Source organism: Propithecus coquereli, unplaced genomic scaffold (genome assembly GCF_000956105.1).
Source record: "Propithecus coquereli isolate 6110/MARCELLA unplaced genomic scaffold, Pcoq_1.0 Scaffold84, whole genome shotgun sequence".
NCBI lineage: Eukaryota > Metazoa > Chordata > Mammalia > Primates > Indriidae > Propithecus > Propithecus coquereli.
In genome coordinates this window covers 3,923,540-3,943,560 of record NW_012154618.1, presented here as the reverse complement: position 1 = coordinate 3,943,560, position 20,021 = coordinate 3,923,540, and the positions used below count along the sequence as shown (strand labels likewise).

Genomic DNA, 20,021 nt, shown 5'->3' with positions numbered 1-20,021 from the left:
TCTGAGGGTGGCAGTTCCAGGGCCACAGCCGCGGCTGAATTGAGACTGCTAACGTCCTGGTGGCACTGCAGGGTGAGAGAGACAGCAGAATACATTTTTAACTTAAGTTTTCAGGTGTGAAAGGCTGGAGCTGATGTGTCCGAGAAAAAGGAATCATGTCAGTTTAATGACTGGCTGTCCCTGTCATTCTTGACTTGCTTATTTATTTTCTTGTCTTTGTCAGAACAGCTTTGGGGACTAAGGCCGGCAGCTCTGGGGTTGGAGACAGGGGTTACATGGTCTTGGATCTGAGGGCTGAGGTGCCCTCTAGCTGGACTGTCCTGTCCTGCGAATCCAGTAGGGAACAATGTGACCTCTGCCTCTCTGACGCTAATGGTCTGAGGGGGCACCTCAAGCCACTTGATTATAGTTTTTTTGTCTTGGTTTAGAGGTAGTCAGACAGAGGAGGACAGGGTGAATTGTGCTAATGTAAGCTGGCTTTTGTTTCGGCTCTTAGGGGCTGGTGTTAAGGCTTTGAAAACGAGCCAAGGTAGCTTTGGCGGCTTCTCTCCTCCTGGTCAGAACACTTCCACTTTCAGTTGTGAAAGAAAAACCAGGAAGTGAAGTCCCCGAGCACGTTAGAAAGCCCAGCCATGGCGTGAGTCGGGGCAGCTCCGAACAGGGCAGAACTGGGGACGCTCTGAGCCAGGGCCATCCACCTGCATGGACTCTCTGAAGCCCCCCTGTCCCAGAAGGAACTGGGGAGTGAGGGAAGACAGACAGGGACTTGTGTGCCAGGAAGAACTCGGAACCAAGAAGCCCCATTCTCTGGAAGCACCAAGAGATGCGGCCCTCTCATAGGGTAAGGGGACTGTCTAGGGGTGTGTTATTCAGGAAGGGAGTCTTGTGAGCATGTGATAGAGGCTGGTTGGGGGGGAGCATCCTGACCCCTAATTCGGCAAAGCATCCTGGGACCCAGGGCTTGCTGTGTCCCATCCGCACGCCATGCTCCCTCAGGTTTGTAAGGGACACCTTCAGACCCATATGTCAGGAGCAGCATGTGGAAAGAGGAATGTGGGGCATGGATTGGCATGGATTTCTCCTGCCTCTCCCAGGGGAGGTGACCCACAGCAGAGACCTCTTTTTGTGGGTCCGAGCACCTGGCATAGCTCCCCTGCAGTGGGCTGGGGGTTGGGCCTCAACTTTCACGTTGGACTTTGCCTCCTTTCTGTGGTAAGAGCTGGTGGATGAGACGGATGAGCTGGGAGAGATTGATGGAATGGTATCTGAATGAATCTGAACCTATTTTAAGGGGTAGAGCCACAGACTAAATCTAATGTGAACTTCAAGTACCTTACAGGGAGCATTTGGAAGGGACTCCACAGTTGGGGCTTGATACCTTCTGTGCCTATCAACTTTTTTGGTGATCTGAAAGATGGAATTGAATCTATAGCTCTAACTTTTAAGTAATTGGTATTCTATAACACAGGCAGAGTCTGAAATGCTAAAATAAAAGACCTATCTAGTTTTTAAAAACGTAGCAATTATTTTTGTGTGATCCCTCCCTCTATATTCAGGCATGGGGTCACTCTGCAGTGGTACCCCACGATCGGCCAGTATTGGAGGTGAACACAGAATATGTCTTGGAAGAGATAGGGTACAAAATTTTGTAGGCATTGCCTGTATATAAAAGGAACAAAAACCTAAATAAAACAAGAGTCGTAAGTGCAATTGCTTCTGGGACAGAAAGATAACACAGATAAATAGATGGTGTGTAATAATATGCTGGTGGTGGAGATGCTAGAAAAATTCAGGCAGGCATACCCTAGATAAATGTCTTCAAATTTAATTATTTTTTAGAAACACTTGTTAATCTAGATCAAACAGATTATTTCAACCATGCATTTGTCTAGGTCCTGACCCTATATAGTGTTTTCTCTCAGACTGTATTATAATTACTTGAGGGCAAAGACACCTACAACAATATCAGCATATGACTGCATGCCTAAGTATCCAGCCTACATTGGGCCACGGGTACTTCAAGGAGGCTGGAGGTCTAGGAAGGAGAGAGAACTATGAATGGAGAGAGAGAGAAGAGGAAGCCAGGGAAGTACTAGCATGTAGTAGGTACTCTTATATTTGATCAAGACTATCTTCTGAGTGGATGGTTTCACCATTTTATGGTTGAGAAAGTAGGCTCAGAGAGGTGAAGCAACTTCCCCGAGGTCACAAAGCGAGCAAGTGGTCAAACTGGAATTTGAAGCTGCAGGCAGTCTGATGCTAAAAATGGTCATCCTTCTTCCACTCTCACGTAGGGTTAGCCTTCCTTCAGATGGCCCAGAAAATTTTATTTGTAAAAGAGATGTTTATGTATGATGATTTGGGCAGGTAATGAGTTCACATATTTATTGCTTATGTTTCAGGGTTCACATTTTCCTAGAAGTACAAATATTACCGCTATCAGTCATTGAACATTTTCCACGGGGCAGCACCGTGCTTATGTTTTACGGGGCTTTTATCTTTTGATCATCAACAGTTCTATGAAGTAGCCACTCTGTCTCATAGATGAGAAAACTGAGGCTTAAAAATAGAGAAACTGGGCACATTGGAGCTGGAATTTGAACTCTGGCTCATTTAGCTCCAAAGGTGAGATGTGCCTCAATTTCTGATGAGTCTAGTTTAGTGCATAAGCCAAAGAATTATAAACTGGAAGAAACTTCTCTTTTGAAAATCCCTCCACCTCAAATCTGTAGAGACAGAAAGCAGATTGGTGGTTGCCAGGGTCAGGAAGGAGGGAGGAGGAGGGAGTGACTGCTTCATGGGTACAAGGTTTGCTTTTGGAGTAATGAAAATGTTTTGGAACTAGATAGAGGTGGTGGTTGCAGAACATAGTGTATATACTAAATGCCACTTAATTGTTCACTTTAAATGGTTAATTTTATATTATGTAAATTGAACCTCAAAAAAAGAAAAATATCCTTCCACCTCCAGGCACATGAGTTCCCAAACCAGGATTTGGCAACTTTTTAGGAATCAAGAATACAGTGTCTACTCACGTTTATCTTGTATGCCTGGCCCGGCAGATGCTCTGACCCTCAGCTGGGGTGCAACCAGAGGTGACTCTCATGCCTGGCAGCACCCTGCAAGGGTGACGTGCCCCCAGCAGCCATAAGCTCAGCCATCATTGCTCTCACCACAATCTGCTGTAAATGCATCTGGGTTTATTTCTCTCCTATGTGACTGCACATCCTGAAGTCAGAAAGGAATGCTCTCACTAGCTCTTCCTCCTGGTGCTGGGTCTGACACTTCCTAGGTTCTCTATTCATTTTGTTGGAATAAATACATGAGTTTTGAGAGTTGGAAGGTCAAACAGTCCATGTGCTGCTGTGGCCAGGCCATAGTATCAACCCTTCTCAGGGAAGCCAGTGGATCTCTCAGTCTTCATTCTATTCTAAGGGTTGTGAGGTTGTGAGTGGCTTGTGGGAGACTGTGGAGGGGGAGGGGGCGGAGCTAGGGCAGAGATAGACCATGGCTCCTCCAACTAGAAGTGTTCCGTTTAAATAGAAATGAGGAGTTGCGAAGACCTTTGCACATTTGCGGAAGGGCAGTTATTGTGCGAAGACTGTGATCGTCTCTTCCTTTTGGGATATCTCATAACAGAACATTTGATATTGGCAAGAACTTGAAAACTGAGATAAACGGAAGAGAGAAAAGGAGCTAGTCTTTCCTGAGGACTTTCCATGTGCCCGACAGTGCCCCATAAGTTCTACACACAATATCCCCTTTAAGTAGGGATTATCAACTGCCCCTTCTATGTGCAGTTGAGGGAAACATGCTCAGTGACATTAAGGAACTGTCCCCAAGACCACACATGCAGTAAGCAGTAGAGCTGTTTGCTCTGGTACCTGGAAAAGCAGTAGCGTTGAAAGCTTGCCCCTGGACATGAGCCTGCTAGCAATAAAGCTCATTGCGTGTACTTCGAATCCTGTGACTCCTGACCATTGGTCCAACGAGGCAGTGTGAGGGCTGATTCTGCAAGGAACCAAGACAGAAAGGCCTCTTTAACAATCTCTTGCCTCACCCCGTGTTTATGCTGGCATGGGTGACAGGGTCCTAGCACTTTGTCCAGCCTATCTTTTCACAGACCCTCTTATCAGATGCAGTGGACTTCTGATACTGGTTGTCTTTGCTCGGTTCTCTCATGATTCACTTGGTCAGCAACAGGCTTGGGATGCCCTTTGGGGGCATTTACTGAGACAAGGTTCTCCTCAGGGTAGGGCCATTGGATTGGGATTTGTTTGAAGCACAGTGGGGGATCAGGGTTGACTATATAACCTGCATGCAGTGGGATTTGTCACTTCCTGTCACCACCCTGTGGTATCTTAATGACCTGAGTTAAGAGGCTCTTGGTATTTGACTTAACAAGTGCTCTTCCGTTAAATACCACTTAGCTCAACTGCTCAAGGCCTGGCCCCCCAAAGCCTCCTGGTGTTTGTGAATGAAATGACCCCAGGGGTACAGTGTCTACACTGGGCCCCAGATATGTCTCATTCATCCTTCTTGGAGGCTTTTTCTCTTTTTCCCTCTCAACTAAAGATAGACCTTCCACTTCCATCAGAAATACCTCTTCACTATTTCCCTCCCTAAATGACATGCTTGTCCCACTTTAGTGCCCCTAGCACATCTGGGCACTCCCCTTCTCCCCTTCTACTTAGGTTCATCCAACCTAATACCACGATTGGTCTCCCCACAAAGAAAGTGAATAAGAAACACAGGTAATAGTTGAGAAAGATGGTTTGGCGACAGGGACCCTGGTTGGAATCATAGTTGGGGTCTTACTATCCATTGGTATCATTGGTGGGATCAGCATCCTCGACTGCCCCTGGAAAAGAGACTATTGGCAATAAAGCCAGGGGACCAAGGACCACACATCCCTGAAGTTCCAGTGTTCCATACAGCTGTCTTAATCTACCCCAGTCTACACTGGCCTCTCCCTTCTTCAAACCCATGAGCTTATCCCACATGCCAAATCATTCCATAAGAGTTTTTAGTGTTAGATAGACCCATAAGTCCCCAGAGGGCAGGAGCTATATCTTGTAAGTGTTCTTCCCACAACACATGGCCCAGTGCTAGACACACAGGTCCAAAACATTTGTTTGCCTTATTGAAAGTAAGTGTATAAATAAATTAAAAGTGCAGAGGGCAAATAGATCTCTTGAAAGACACATGCTTCTCCAGCCCCCCAAGTGCCGCCAAAGCTGGGGCACACCCCATAGAGCACTAGTCTCAAAGTATTGTGACTGTCTGGGGAGTTGGATATATCCCCTACTAGACTAGCAACTCTACTCGCACTTTCCCTACGCTAAACACACTGCCTGGCACACGGTAGACGCTCAATTACCCAAAGGTACACATGATGAGTGAACCTTGACCTCCCTCTGGTTGGGCTGCTAGTGTTGCCCTTCTCATGGCATGAAGCCCCTGGCTGTGGCATTCCTGAGGAAGACTTGGCAGACTCTGTCCCACTCTGTAGTTGGAACCATACTGCGTTCATTGTAGGATTGAATTCTGCAACCTGTTTCTTTCAACAGACTCCCCTCCTTGGTTGCCTTTCTCTCAACTTTTGCCAATGGTGAGAAAAACAGAAGGTGGCTCAGCACCAGTGGGTTCCTTTGTATCCCAGGTGCTGCACCGTGCTAGGTGCAGTCGTGTCCATAGGCTAGGATGGCCTCTGCATGGTGTGCACAGGAGGCCTATCATCACAGCGATGTCCGTGGAGTCACGGGAAGCTCCGCTAAGACCCAAACCCGAGGAAAGAGCTAGTCTTACTCCACCCTCCTGACCTCTGGTTCCTGTAGCTTTTTCTGTGTGATCTGGCAGCAAAGATATCACCAGTGAACATGCATCGACTGCCCTAATGATTTATTTACGGCGTGCTCACTTGTGGGCCAGGAAACCTGTCTCCAGCCTAGACTCTTACATTTCCCTGCCAGCTGTCTTACAAATTGGGACTGTTAGATGCAGCCTAGCAATTGCACTAGGAAGAGAGACATGGGAGGTTAATATCACCTGACATTTAAAAAAAAAATTATTTAAGCAATCAAACTTAATCTTTCTCAGGTATGGAAATGATGACTCAACCACTACCTGATGTTTTAATAGGGCGTCCTTTGGTAACTCTGCCTTCCTGCTCCCACCGGCATATCTCTGGGGAGATGATAAGTAGGCCCCTTCCTGTGAGCACCCAGGCACTGGTGAGTGGCTGAGGAGTTATCTGCAGGGTGTAGGTCAGGATCTTATGCCAGCCGCTCTTCTCAGGTACTTGGAGTAAATGTTGAAAGATGCAGTTTCAGGGGCCCCTCTGGCCCTGTGACTCAGCCTTCATCTTTGCTCAGATTTCTTATCAGCTAGAGAAATGAAGGAAAAAGGTTTCCACCCCCAGAGCTGCTGTCAGTGTCTGAGAAGCATTTTACACACTGCGAGTGCTCAGAAGAAGCTGTGTCCTATGTGGCTTTGGTGGCAGGAGGTGGGAGGGCCGTGCGTGTATAATAGAAACAAAGCTGAGGTGTGTTCTCGGGTGCATTCATGTAAAATGCCACCAACTAAAGTGGTAGAACATTCTGCATTAGCTGCCTGAGTCAGCGGTGGAATTACATGAAGTTTCATTGTTTGTTTGTTTAAAGCACGCATATTTCAGATTAAACAGTACATACCAACGAGTATTACCTTCCTAGTGAGACCTTCTCTAACCTCCCTAATTAAAACTAACCCCCCTCCCTGCTAAACCCCCAACCCTCTTTCTCTACTCTTTTGTTGTTGGTATTGTTCCATAGTACTATACCATCTCGTTATTGTATGTAACTCCCTAACAATACAGTCCCATGAGGACCGGGTTCTCACTGCTATAGCCCCAGCATCTGGAACAATGCCCCATATAGAGTCAAGCCCTTCAATATCTTTTGACTGAATAATTGAATATCCACCAAAAACTTTGTGGAAAATCCAATCATGATTTCTCCTCTTCCATCTATCTCTTCCTATGAGGATTATCCTTGCAGAAACACAAATGCATGTATAATTCATCACAATTGTGAGGATAATGTACACATCATCCACATATTTTTTTTTTCTTTCTACTTGGCAGTAGATCATGGAGCCTTTTTCATATCAGTACATACAGATCTATTTCCTTCTTTTTAATACCTGCCGAGAGTTCCATTGCGTGGAAGTGCTATAATTTATTTGGTTACTGTCCCATAGAAGAAGACTTTCCTGGGCTCCTGCATTGGAAACAATCCTATAGCTTTAACGATGATGAATGTAATAGCTAACACTTGAACCTATATGCCAGGCATGGTTATAGGCACTTTGCACATACACTGACTCCTTTAATCATGATGACAGCCTTAGGAGGGAGACATCATTATCGCCATTTTACAGAAAAGAAGTCATACAAAGGTGAAGTTATCTGCCCTAGGGCACAAGAAAAGATGATCAAGCAGGGTTTGAGCCCAAGTAGTGTGACTCAAGAGCCCACATTCTTAACCAGTATTGTACGTGTCATTTGTGATGCAGTTTATTGAGCTGATGTCTCTCTACAAGATAAATTGGTGATAGAATCATAAATTAGGTCAAAGGGCGCACATTTTAAATTACGATAGAAGGCAACGGGCACATCTCTGTAAGGCTGCACCAAATTTACATTTCCTCATCTAACATTGCATTCTGCACTGTTTCACCAGTGCTAATCTAATGCTTCGAGGAAAGGCATTTCATTTAAATTTGCATTTTTTAAAACCATAAACAAAGTTGAATGTCTTTCCCTAATTTTAAGTAAACTGTTTTGCTGTGAACTTTCTAGACATTCCCTCTGTCCTCCTTTTAGTGGATTGTATTTTGTTTTTAATTAACTTCTAAGAGTTCCTTATTGAGGAAATTAGCTCTTTTCCTGTCTGGGGGATTTGATGCTTTTCCCAAATTATCTTCTGACTTTGTTTCCGGTATCTTTTTCACAGGACAAATATTTTTTAACATTTGTATGTAATCAAACTTGCCAACATTTCCATTTACAGGCTTTATGTTTATTTTGAGTCTTTCCCATGCCAAGATTGTGTTTAATAAAAGAAGGTTTCTCTCATACCTTTTTGCCCCAAAATATTCTTATGGTTTTCATTGTTTTTTATTTGCTTTGCTCCATCTCCAACTTATTTTTGTTGTTGAAGTTAAAACAGTAGTCAGCTTTATGCATTCTTTCTTAACGGCTAGCTGGTTGTCTCAATACATTTACTGTAAGGGGAAAAAACATATTCTGATTTGAAATGCAATTTAGTATATAATAGCATCTACTGGGTGTATTTCAGGATTATTTCATTAAACAGATTTGTCTATTTATGACCAGGAGAGAACTTCTATAGTTCTATAATAAGTATTTAAATTTGGTAATATTTGCCTCTCTGCCACCTACCCAATTCCTGTTATTTTTAAAAAATTTTCTGACTCATTTCGTAAGTTTTATTTTTCTGGGTGAACTTTAGAATTAGATTTTTAGTTCCCAGGAAAATCCTATTGGTCTTTATTAGGGTGGCATTAAATGAATAGACACATTTAAGGAGATAGGACCCTTGACTATTTCAGGTATGTCTTTCCATTTTTCAAGGCTTCTTTTGTGCCTCACAGCTAAACTTTTTTTATATAGGTTTTACATATTTATTCTTTTTAAAATTTTTTTTTTATTTTTTGAGACAGAGTCATACTCTTGTCACCCAAGCTAGATTGTAGTGGTATCATCATAGCTCACCGCAACCTCAAACTACTGCTGAGCTCAAGCGATCCTCCTGCCTCAGCCTCCCAAGTAGCTGGGACTGCAGGTGTGCACCCCAACACCCAACTACTTGTTCTGTTTTTAGTAGAGACAGGATCTCACTCTTGCTCAGGCTGGTCTTGAACTCCTGACCTCAAGCAATCCTCCTGCCTCAGCCTCCCAGAGTGCTAGGATTATAGGCGTGAGCCACCACACCCAGCCTACACATTCATTCTTATATACTCTATTGTGAATGGCATCTTTTCCATAACTTCCAAATTAGTCATTTGCATGAGATATGGGAAAGCTATCGGCTTTCTGGATACTAGTTTTGGTAATTGGCCACCTTACTGAATTATCTCACTAATTATAAAAGTGAAAAGTACTAACTGCCTCTTATTACCTAAGAGGGTTTTTAGGATTCCTCCTCTCAACTGGTTTTTTGGTTTTCTCTTATTTTTTGATTGGGAAATATGACTACAGATTTTCATCTTAGATCTAACAGAATGTCGACCCTTTTGATCTTCGAATCATTTTAAACAGCTTGAGTAGCTGAGATTTGCTGTCCTTGGGAACAATGTTTTTCCATATCAGGCTTTTCTGGGACTATTTGAGTTTTGTGAAACAGGATCATTGTCTCAAATCACGTTATCTTTTATTTCCCTAGTAGCAGAAAACTACCTGTGATACAGAAAAGTAAACTGGTAAAAGAAAAGGTTAAAAAAATTCCTTGGCCCTAGGGTTCTGAGGAAATTGGGTGAAGGGTCTTGGAATAGAGCACATACCTTGTTCAAGTTAATTGCTTATTGAAGAAAAGGTTATCAGATTCTTCTGAAGCTATTGGTTTGTAATGTCCTATTGACCTTTTGCCATGACTTTGGGGTGTGTCTAAAAATATTGACTATGTGGTTAAGGACTGACATGAAGCCTCCTAAGGGTGGGTGGCAGGAATTTAGGGGAAATAACAGTGGAGGGTGGGTTAGAAACTGAAAGCTCAGCCCAGAGAGCAAAACTTTCTCGTTCCTAAATAACACACAGGCCCCTTAGGAGTCATGAGTTATACGGGCTTTTGCGCATAGTCTCTAGGAGAGAGTAAATCATTGCTAGCATGGAAGAATGTGTTGACTAATTGGGTGTGAGCACTTGGGGACTCTGCTCTCCCTTTTAATGAGCTTTCTATCACCATAGGATGAGCCCATACATGCAAGAGAACAGAGAAACCAATTAAATCCAAATGAACATGTGCCACTTTCTAGAAGGCAGATTTTTTTTTTAAAAGCTTATCATTGCAATTTCTATCTCATTATTGCACAGAAAATAATTAATTCTCCAGGTCTATAAGCAAAGATAATTTGCCTTATTGTCCTTAGAATTCCAGAAACCCAGGGTAACAGAAATGATTTATTTCTTGGCTGGATTTTCTGTCCACTTAACCAATATAGATGACTTCGTCCCAATTTCTCCAATCCTAGAGGAGTAGCCTTATCCTGAAGGGTCCTTGATGTGTGTTAGAAATACACCCTTTTCACCATCCACCATTCCTAATCTAACATTTTACCCAAGTATTGATTTGGGAGTAACCATCTGAAGATTGGCCAGAGTAATTTCTGATGATCTGGGATTTGGGAGTTCGAGGGTGAGGGTTGTTTTACTTTGGAGAAAAAATGGGTTAATTGTTCTAAAATGAGTTTTTAGAAAAGAAAATTGTTCATTTATCCAGGTATGTGCCAGGTACGGTGTAGTCTCAGCAATAAACAAAACAAAATTCCCTGTTCCAATTACTCATAGAATATCAGCTCAGTGGGGGGAATGGAGAATAAGGCACTGGGACTATTTCACATAGTGAACAGCGTCGTGGCGAAGAGAAAGCAAGGCCTGTGACGCTGACTGGGGAGGAAAAGGCCACATTAAAGAGGGTGGTCAGAGAGCAAGTTTCTGAGGAAGTGACACTTGAGGTGAGGACTGATCTATTAATATAAGCAACACACAACCATTTCAGATCTGTGGAAGTGTTCAGGGCAAAGGGAAGAGCACATACAGAGAATCTGGGGTGGGAACAGAACAGAATTAAAGATGAGGCTCTGAGTGGAGTACATGTAGGAAAAATACAATCTTTTAATAAACAGGGACTGTCCAAAAAAAATGATTTTTAGACTATAGGGATAGCCTGAAAGATTCATAGCAATAAACACAGTTGACCAAAAATCCAAATGGTAGAGTAGAAGGGGCTATTTAGGGACTTTATCCAAAGAAAGTGAGAAGAAATGAAGAAACGCTGCCCTACATCCACAAAGGAGCAAAATCCAAAGCTGAATATGGGTGGTCATAACCTACACACCAAGACTGGTCCAGGAAGCTTGCACAAAGGTATGAAGGCAGAAGATCCTTCAGCTAGCTTGAGAATAAAACACGTTAGAAGCCAGGAGGTGAGAGGCTTTGGCTACAGGCATTCACACCTCAGGGTGGGGGGGGCCTGAGGGAATTCAAGGGAAGGACAAACTGGCCTCCTAGGGTCTGTGGCCAAGGCGTGTCACCCTCACCACGTCAAAAACCAGGGTAAGCTTTTTGGCGTGGTCATCCTAATGTGTATTGTGGCTTGCCCAGCCATTTGTAGAGGACCTGAAACAGGAACTCCCAGACACAGTACAAGAGAACTCTCCTTCCTCTTTCCTTTAGCACTTCTCCCTAACCCATATTTTCCCAACTAGGAGTGATGTGAAAGAGAAGAGAAAATGCCATCACTCCAACTGCTTGCAGGTGTTCTATATGGCAACTGAACCAGAATTGTAATTTGAGTCATACAGGACACATGACAAGAAGAGTGGTGTCTTTTCCCCCCTCATTTGTTTGAGCACATCTGGAAGTGCTAACAGATTCTAAAGGTTGGAATGGTAACCAGAGCTTCAGAGTCCAGTAAGAGTGTGACCCAGGGGTCTCACCTTCTCCCAGGCCCTTAGTTTTTCCCATTTAAAAAGTGAGAGAGTTAGATGATACGGTTGTAAATCCTCTCTAGTGCTAATATTGTAAGGTTAAAAATATGTGAGTGTATTGTGCATTAAAAAGGACACTATCAAGATAGTAAAAAGACAATCTACAAAATGGAAGAAAATATTGCAAATCATATCATTGATGAGGATCTAACATCCAGAATACATAAAGAACTCTTATAACTCAACAACAAAAAGACAAACAACTCAATTTAAAAATGGGCTAAGGACTTGTGTAGACATTTCTTCAATGAGGTACCATTTCATACCCATTAGGATGGCTATTTAAACAACAACACCAAAAAGGCAAAACAGAAATAGTAGTATTGGTGAGGATGTGGAGAAATTGGAGCTCATTTATGCTGCTGGTTAGAATGTAAAATGGTGCAGCCACTGTGGAAAACAGTTTGGTGGTTCCTCAGAAAATTAAATATAAAATTACCATATGACCCAGCAATTCCCCTCCTAGTTATACACCCCAAAGAAGTGGAAAAAGATATTCAAACAAGAACTAATATACAGGCCAGGCTCAGTGGCTCATGCCTGTAATCCTAGCACTCTCTGGGAGGCCGAAGCAGGAGGATTGCTTGAGCTCAGGAGTTCAAGACCAGCCTGAGCAAAAGCAAGACCCTGTCTCTATAAAAATAGAAAAAGTTAGCCAAGTGTGGTGCCGTACGCCTATAGTTCCAGCTACTTGGGAGGCTAAGTCATGAGGATCACTTGAGCCCAGGAGTTTGAGGTTGCCATGAGCTAGGCTGATGCCACGGCACTCTACTCTGGGCAACACAGTGAGACTCTGTCTCAAAAAGAAAAAAAAAAAAACAAACTAGTATACAAATGTTCATAACAGCACCACTCATAATAGCCAAAAGTGGAAACAATCCAAATATCCATCAACTGATGGATGGACAATCTATACAATTGTGGTCTTGTGGTCTATCTATACAATGTGATAGTGTTCAGCCATAAAAAGGAGTGAAGTACTGACATCAATGAACCTTACAAACATGATACAGAGTAAAAGAAGTCAGACACAAAAAGTCACACCTTCTATGATTCCATTTATATGAAATATTTAGAATAGCTATATCCATAGGAACAGAAAGCAGGCTAGTGCTTTCTTTAGGGGCCCTGGGGAGGAGGGAATGGAAAATGATAGCTGATAGGTATAGGGTTTCCAGTTCATGGTCATGAAAATGTTTTGGAACTAACTATAGGTAATGGTTGCACAACATTGTGAAGGTACAAAATACTGCCAAATTATACATTTTAAAATGGCTAATTCTGTGTTACATAAACTTTATCTCAATTTTAAAAAATGTGGGGGAACCAGGGAGGAACCATTTGAAATTCTGCACATCTTCTACTTGAGCTGGATATCTGGTCAGTGATAGCAAACTAAGTGAGCAAGTTATTTCAGTTGACAAATACATCCTTCCGTGTCTTCTGCAAATAAAATTCCGTGCCAGTGGAGGCAAAGTTCTTTCGTTCTCATGAGACTGTGGTCTTGAAACTTGTAAATATCTCCCTCGTTTGTGATGGGGTGGTCAGTCTCATTCTGTTTGGGGGCAATATGCCTGAAGTCTATCTAAAACAGGAGTAGTCAAGAATTGGTGCACAATGGTCCAAATTAAACTAGGAGATGTGTTCTTATTTGTCCCATACCAGACTCTTAAAACTTGCCGTTAGTTAAAATTGAGGTTTCACAAAACTTCAGTCTTCTGGGTTATCTAGAGGGGAAAATCTGACAATCTGGTGACCCTGGGCTCACATTACTATGTGGTAACAATCAGCTAGGATTGACAGCGGCTGCCCCCCTGAGACTGGTCATGGGTTCTCTATGCCACTTCTCCCCTGTTACCTGCCAGGCTATTTGCCCTCCCTCCTCCCCACAACTGAACAGGAATTTCACCTTTAGATCCTATTTCGAAGACCTTGTTTGCAAAGTCTTCCATTAAGATGTAAATCTGCCATCCGGAGGAAGAGGGCAAAAGGCCTCAGTATAACAGTTTGTCCCCACAGTGGAGAAGGAAGCCGCCAGTATGTATCTCTTAATTTGCCTGATTAGGGCAAAGGGAAGAAGCCCAGATAAAATACTAACCAGAGTGGCTGCAGTGTCGAAGCCTGAGGGGAGGGACTAGTGGGCCGGCACAAAGAGGGCTTCTCTTCCCTTTGGCACTGCAGCCCCCTCTGTCAATTTCACAGTTTTCCTGGCGCAGTCCCCTTGCTCTGCCGGGGCTGTGTGGCTGGCTCTTGAGTGCTTTTGCATCCTGGAGTGCCGCTTCACCATACAAGTCCAGGGACGGCTGAATTCCAAAAATCCCAGCTCTCAGAATCCTGTCCGGTGGTCACAATAGTGCCCTTGTTGTTATGTAACCTAGCACCTGTGGGACCTTGCTTTTGTTTTTGTTTTGTCTTCTTTCTCTCCCCCGAAATGCAATATGGAAGGAAACAAGGAGCTGGGGACTATTATCCCAGTCTCTGGAAGTTTAGTTTTCTTCCATAAAATAGAAAGGGGCTATTCCAAAGTTAGGTAATAACCAACTAAGGGGCAGAAAAATAATGATTGACTTGGGGTTTCTTGTGACTGTTCTGCCCCCATGCAAAATTCCTACGCCCTTAAAGCCTTAGGACTAGAGTGAAATGTTTCCCCGTGATGGAGAAGGTTCCAGACGCTAGCTAATGGCAGTTGCCCCAGAACTCTAAGGGCGGCTGTGATCTTGATCTGATAAAACTTTTTACTGGGCTTGCTTTGTTCTTTTGATTTTGAGTGGGAATATTTGGCGTCATCTCTGAGATACTGTTCCATGAGGCGTTGCAGTAAGCTTTGAAGAATGCAAATTATGAACTTCATTTGCTGTCACCGGTAAGGTGCCAGACAAATTCAGTCTCCTTTAACTCTGTGACTAGAAACTCTAAGAAAAAGTGGGTTGTGGTTTTGTAGATTTTAATAGAGAAGCAGCAATGGGGAATGGTGTGTGAACTTGGACAAGTCACTTTGCCCCTGGAATGGTCCATTTCCTTTTCTGTGAAATTCTACTTTATGGCACTGCTTGAATTAAGTTAAATGAACCATGTAAATATCCCAGCCCAGTGCCTGGCATTAAGTGCTCATGTGTTTGCGGCTATTATTAACCTAAACAAATCTGAAAGCTATGAGGCAACAGCTTCACAGGAAAAGATAGCTTCAACAAGGGTATGTTCCTAGGACTTACCCCGAAGTTAGTTCCTCTTATTAGAGTACTTTGAAACTGAACTTGGCTGAAAACTATAAGAAAAACTGGGTTGGGGAAAGCCTTTGTTGCTTTTAGTTTCTTGAGATCTCTTTTTGGCCTAACTCTTCAATGTTCACCTTGTGTCGGGTCCACTCTCCAGCGCCCTTACTGTGTACCTGGCTAATGTTTGCCTCATGGAAAAATGATTCTTCTGGGCTCCCTGGAGGAGAGGATGTTGGGCATAATGAGTGGTAACATGTTGATCTCTGAGACCCCTTCTGATGCTCCAGAAAAGAAAGCAGTAAGGCATATTTGGCCAGCAGGAAATGTCCTTCATTTGCATTTCATGCAAAATGATTAATTTCTAAAACCTGTGGTGTCACTTCTACAGAGGTCTCCTCTTCTGTTTGGTTTATATGAGGGAAATGCAGCTAGAAGAGTCCTTCCTGGCTCAGTCCGCGTGGGCAGAAGCAGCTCTCTGGTACACACTCCTCTGACCACCAGCTTATGTTAGGCCCAGCAGGCTACCTTCTGGGCTTTATGTGCCAAAACTAAAAGACCAGTCATTTCTCAAAATTGTCTGGGAAATGATTACTTTGTTTCCTTCGATCCTTTCCAGTTTGTGTGAGGACAGTCAAGTAGCAGGGGAGGAGAATATGTTCTATTATTTTCAACATTGCTAAGGTAAACAGTGGGGTAAATTTTGCTGCCAGCGAGGTCCAACTCTATTTGGAGGGTTTGGAGGCATGTGCGCGTATGAGTGTGTGTATGTGTGTGTGTGTGTGTGTGTCTCCTGTAAACCGAACTCTTGAGTAAAAAAATATGGTCATTTCCTCTAAATTTTTCTTTCCCTTCCCCCCTTTTTTTTTAAGGTCTGAATTTCCTGCTGCTATTCACAAAGATGCTTTTTATCTTTAACTTTTTGTTTTCCCCACTTCCAACCCCGGCATTGATCTGCATCCTGACATTTGGAGCTGCCATCTTTCTGTGGCTGATCAACAGACCTCCCCCAGTCTTACCTCTTACTGACCTGAACCATCAGTCTGTGGGAATTGAGGTAACGCACCAGCCATCTTTTTACTTTGTCAACCTTGATGGGACTCGAACTGTAATTCCAAACCTGGAGATAAATCATGAAGGAGATTGAGTGTAGTGTGGAAAAGTAAGACTTATAGGTTACAGATTGACACACAACCTACAGATTTAAACTTCTATTGCTGGCATATTTTCATTTGTAATAATAAAGGTCACATGTAGTTTGCCAATCCTGATGTAGATTGCTGGCGCCATATGTTATCCATCTTTTTTGTGCAACTAGCAAGTCAAGAATAGTTTTTACATTTTTAAAAGGACAAGTAGAAAAGAAAAAAAAAAAAAAAACAAGAACTATGATACATGTTCCACAAAGCCTAAAGTATTTACTATCTAACCTTTACAGAAAAGGTTTGCCAACCTGTGATCTAGATGATGAAGACAGTACTTTGGGGGGCAAGAGAATATTTTCATTGAGACACCCAATGTCTGAGAATGGTAAAGAAGTCATTACCCTGAGTCAAATTCTAGCTTTGAATTAAAATTTTTCTTCTTAAAACTAGTAGAAGTTGAACTGGGCTCATTCCTCTGGCTTTCAGCAAGTTACCCAGCTTCCTGTGCCTATGAGCAAACAGAAAGCTCTAAGAGTGTTCTCTTTGTATTTCTTTCCTTCTGCCTTCATGAATCTCTTCAATTTTGATCTTTAGCCCTGTTCAGACAAAAAAAGCATTCCTGTTCCTTCACAAGGCTTCTGTTCTTTTTATAATCTTCTTTCATCTACTCGGAAATCTTACTCCAACTTACCTCCCCTCTCCAACCCCCGCCCTTTTTGTTACACCTGCATGTTCAGTTTTCACTGGCATCTTCCCACCTTGCTGTAGTCAGTCTCCTCTCAATCCTTCCCTTTCCCACCAGAGTTCTTTAAGAGTTGTCTGTTGATCTCCTCTTCTGAACTTCAACCCACTGAGATACGACCTTTCACCATAACCATCTCCTCCAAAGTACTCTGGGTCACTCACAACCTAATTCCTAAATTCAATAACTTTTCCTTTAGCCCTCCTCTCAATTGACTTGAGACTTCTTTCTCGAAACTCCTCCTTTTGCCTTTCATGATATTGTTCAATGAGATATCTTCCTAATTTTAAAACAATCTTCCTTTGCCGCTTAGATTCTTTCCTCTCCTCATCCTAGGGTTTTTATTCTCAGTATGTCTTGATTTCTTTAAAGCAGGGGTTGGCAAACATATTCTGTAAAGGCCAGGCAGTAAATAGTTTTGGTTTTGAGGACCATATGGGATCTGGTGCAACTACTCCACACTGCTGTTGTAGAGTGAAAGCACGGTGCCAGACAATCTATAAACAAATAAACATGACTGTGTTCCAATAAAACTTTATTTATAAAAGCAAGTGGCAGGCCAGATTCAGCCTACAGGTTGTAGTCTGCCAATCCCTGCTCTAAATCCTTACAGCTGAGACTTTTACAACTTCAAAATGTACCTAAAGGCTGTGACACTCAAATGTGACTTTCTAGTTCTGACCTCAGTGATATTCAAGTAACTCAAGCTCTACAAGTCTCTATATTGCACATATTCTCCCTTCACTCATACACACACACACACACACGCACACACACACACACACACACACACACAAAATGCTTTCCTGTTCCATTTCAGTTACATGTTATCTCTTCTTATCCAGTTGCCTAAAGTTAAAAATATAAATCATCTTTGATTCTTCCTTCTTCTTCATGCCATACATGTACACAAACAGCAAGATTCTATCTTCCTTCACTAGATAAGGAACCTTATTTTTGATACTTTGCCTTACTGTGACATCTCCTGGAAATCTTCCCTGATGTTCTCAACCATGTCGGATCCCTTGTTACAGCCTCATGTGCTACCCTATACTTCCATAGCCCTGTCTCGGCTAGTAATTTACATTTTTGAATGCTTATTCAGTGGATGCCTATTCCTCTCTAGACTAACTTTCATGAGGGCTGGACCATGCCGGTAGCTGCTCTTGTAGCTCTGGCATCCATCCTAGGGCCTGATCCTTTAGTTCCAGCTGACATTTCTAGATAAATCCCTAGCTTTTCCTTCTTTCTCAAATACCCTGTTTTCTGGCTACTCGCCAGGCCCTGCACTGTGTTTTCTTGCCTCCATGCCTTCCTTTACACTATTCCTTCACCCTGGATTATTCTTCCTTTTTTATTCCTCCTCTACCCTACCCAAACCACATCTTTTTGGTAAATGCCTAATTATCTTCAAAGTCTCTATTAAAATATATTTTCTTCCCCGTAACCATTCTGCTTAATACAGAAATGGTTGTTTCATTTGTTTCCCAAATGCTGTATTTATTTTTATTACAGCATGTACAGCACAGTATTCATATTTGTATTTTTCCCTCATTATTCACCTATACTCCAAAAACCCTAGTTTATGAGGTGCTCAAGGGCAGCTATTTTGCTTTAACTCACATCTACAGTATTTACACAGTATCTAGAACAAACAGTTTGCATTCAATAGAAGTTTAAACTTGATATAATAAAAAAAGATGTAAAACTATACATATAGGCCAGGTGCAGTGGCTCCTGCCTGTATTCCTAATACTGGGAGGCCTACACAGGAGGATTGCTTGAGACCAGTAGTTTGAGACCAGCCTGGGCAACAAAGCAAGGCTCTGTCTCTACAAAAAGTAAACAATAAAAAAATTACATAGGCGTGGTGGTGTGTACCTGTAGTCCCAGCTACTCAGGAGGCTGAAGCAGGAAGATTGCTTGAGCCCAGGAATTTGAGGTTACAGTGAGCTATGATTGGGTCATTACACTCCAGCCCAGGTGACAGAAAGAGACCCTGTCTCTTAAAAAAAAAGATACACATAATCTGTCCTCTGTATATGCATGCCAAGAGGGTTATCAAATACATAACTGTGACAATCTCTAGGTGGTGGTATTAGAGATCAAATTTTTTGTCTTTTTTATACTTTTATATTTTTCAAAATTTCTATGATGTGAACATACTACAATTTTGAGACTTAAACAATTGATTGAAGAGCAAAAAGAACATCCCTGTAACCTCAAAATCACTATTTGTGTTCTCTTCAATCCAATACATAAAGGTTTCAGAAAGGGTATGGGAGACTTGGACTTGGCTTAAACTTGTTCTTGTATCTTAGGGAGGAGCGCGAAGGGGTCCTTCCCAGGAGAACAATGACCTAATACGTTACTACTTCTCAGATGCCAGGACGATGTATGAAATTTTCCAAAGAGGACTTGCTGTGTCTGGTAAGCCTGGCAGTTTGTCCTTGCCTGAGGAAGACTGAGGTGGACTCTGTTCCACACCTCTTCTTCCCTGTCTCACTTCTAAAACCCCAGCTGTTCAGATGCAGTGGTCTGAGTAGACTCACAATATATTAATACAAAGCAGAGGAGACATTAGCACAGTGTCAGGATGGGTCCTGGAATCAATGTGGGACAGACTTCGGTGTGAAATCCAGCTCTTCCATTTCCAGCTGTGTAACCTTATGCAAACCACTTTGCCTCCCTGAATCTGTTTCTCACTTAGCTCAAGAACTTCCCTGCCATGTTGTTTTTAAAAAGTCAAGGAGGTAATAATGTATAAGATAGTATTTTGACTAACCCACTAGCGCATGACATTTGTTTAGAAACGTGCTTTTCACAAATGCAGTTCCATGCATTTACAGATAGGGAATCTGAGCCAGGATTAGCAGTCAGGACTCCTGACTTCCTACCTTGTCCTTAACTCCAAAACCACACTATTGGCCCATGCTGCCACTCTTAGTATTGCTGAATGCAATTAACTTTGGACTTTCTTCGAACACCATCAAATGGGCTTTGCTATGTTCCTTTGGAACAGATCCAGCCTTAATATTTGTATCTTATATCATTGATGACAATGCTAGACACATACGTTTTCTTTCAAAATTAACTTGCTTACAGCAAATAAAAACAAACCATGTTCCATGTGGCACATAAGATACTTCATTT

At 42.5% G+C, this 20,021-nt stretch overlaps 1 protein-coding gene across 2 annotated transcripts in view; it reads left to right on the top strand.

Moving 5' to 3' along the window:
- ACSL5 (acyl-CoA synthetase long-chain family member 5) overlaps positions 1-20,021 on the top strand; it is a 42,303-nt gene that overhangs the window by 1,537 nt on the left and 20,745 nt on the right. Inside the window, exons 1-3 of one of the 2 annotated variants that reach the window (XM_012663897.1) lie at positions 177-841; positions 15,854-16,038; positions 19,190-19,298. In XM_012663897.1, the coding sequence (XP_012519351.1) occupies positions 15,883-16,038; positions 19,190-19,298 (265 nt within the window). In that variant the 5' untranslated portion in view covers positions 177-841; positions 15,854-15,882. Of the gene's footprint in view, positions 1-176; positions 842-15,853; positions 16,039-19,189; positions 19,299-20,021 lie in introns of those variants that run through there. The other variant, XM_012663898.1, reaches the window with a different exon arrangement.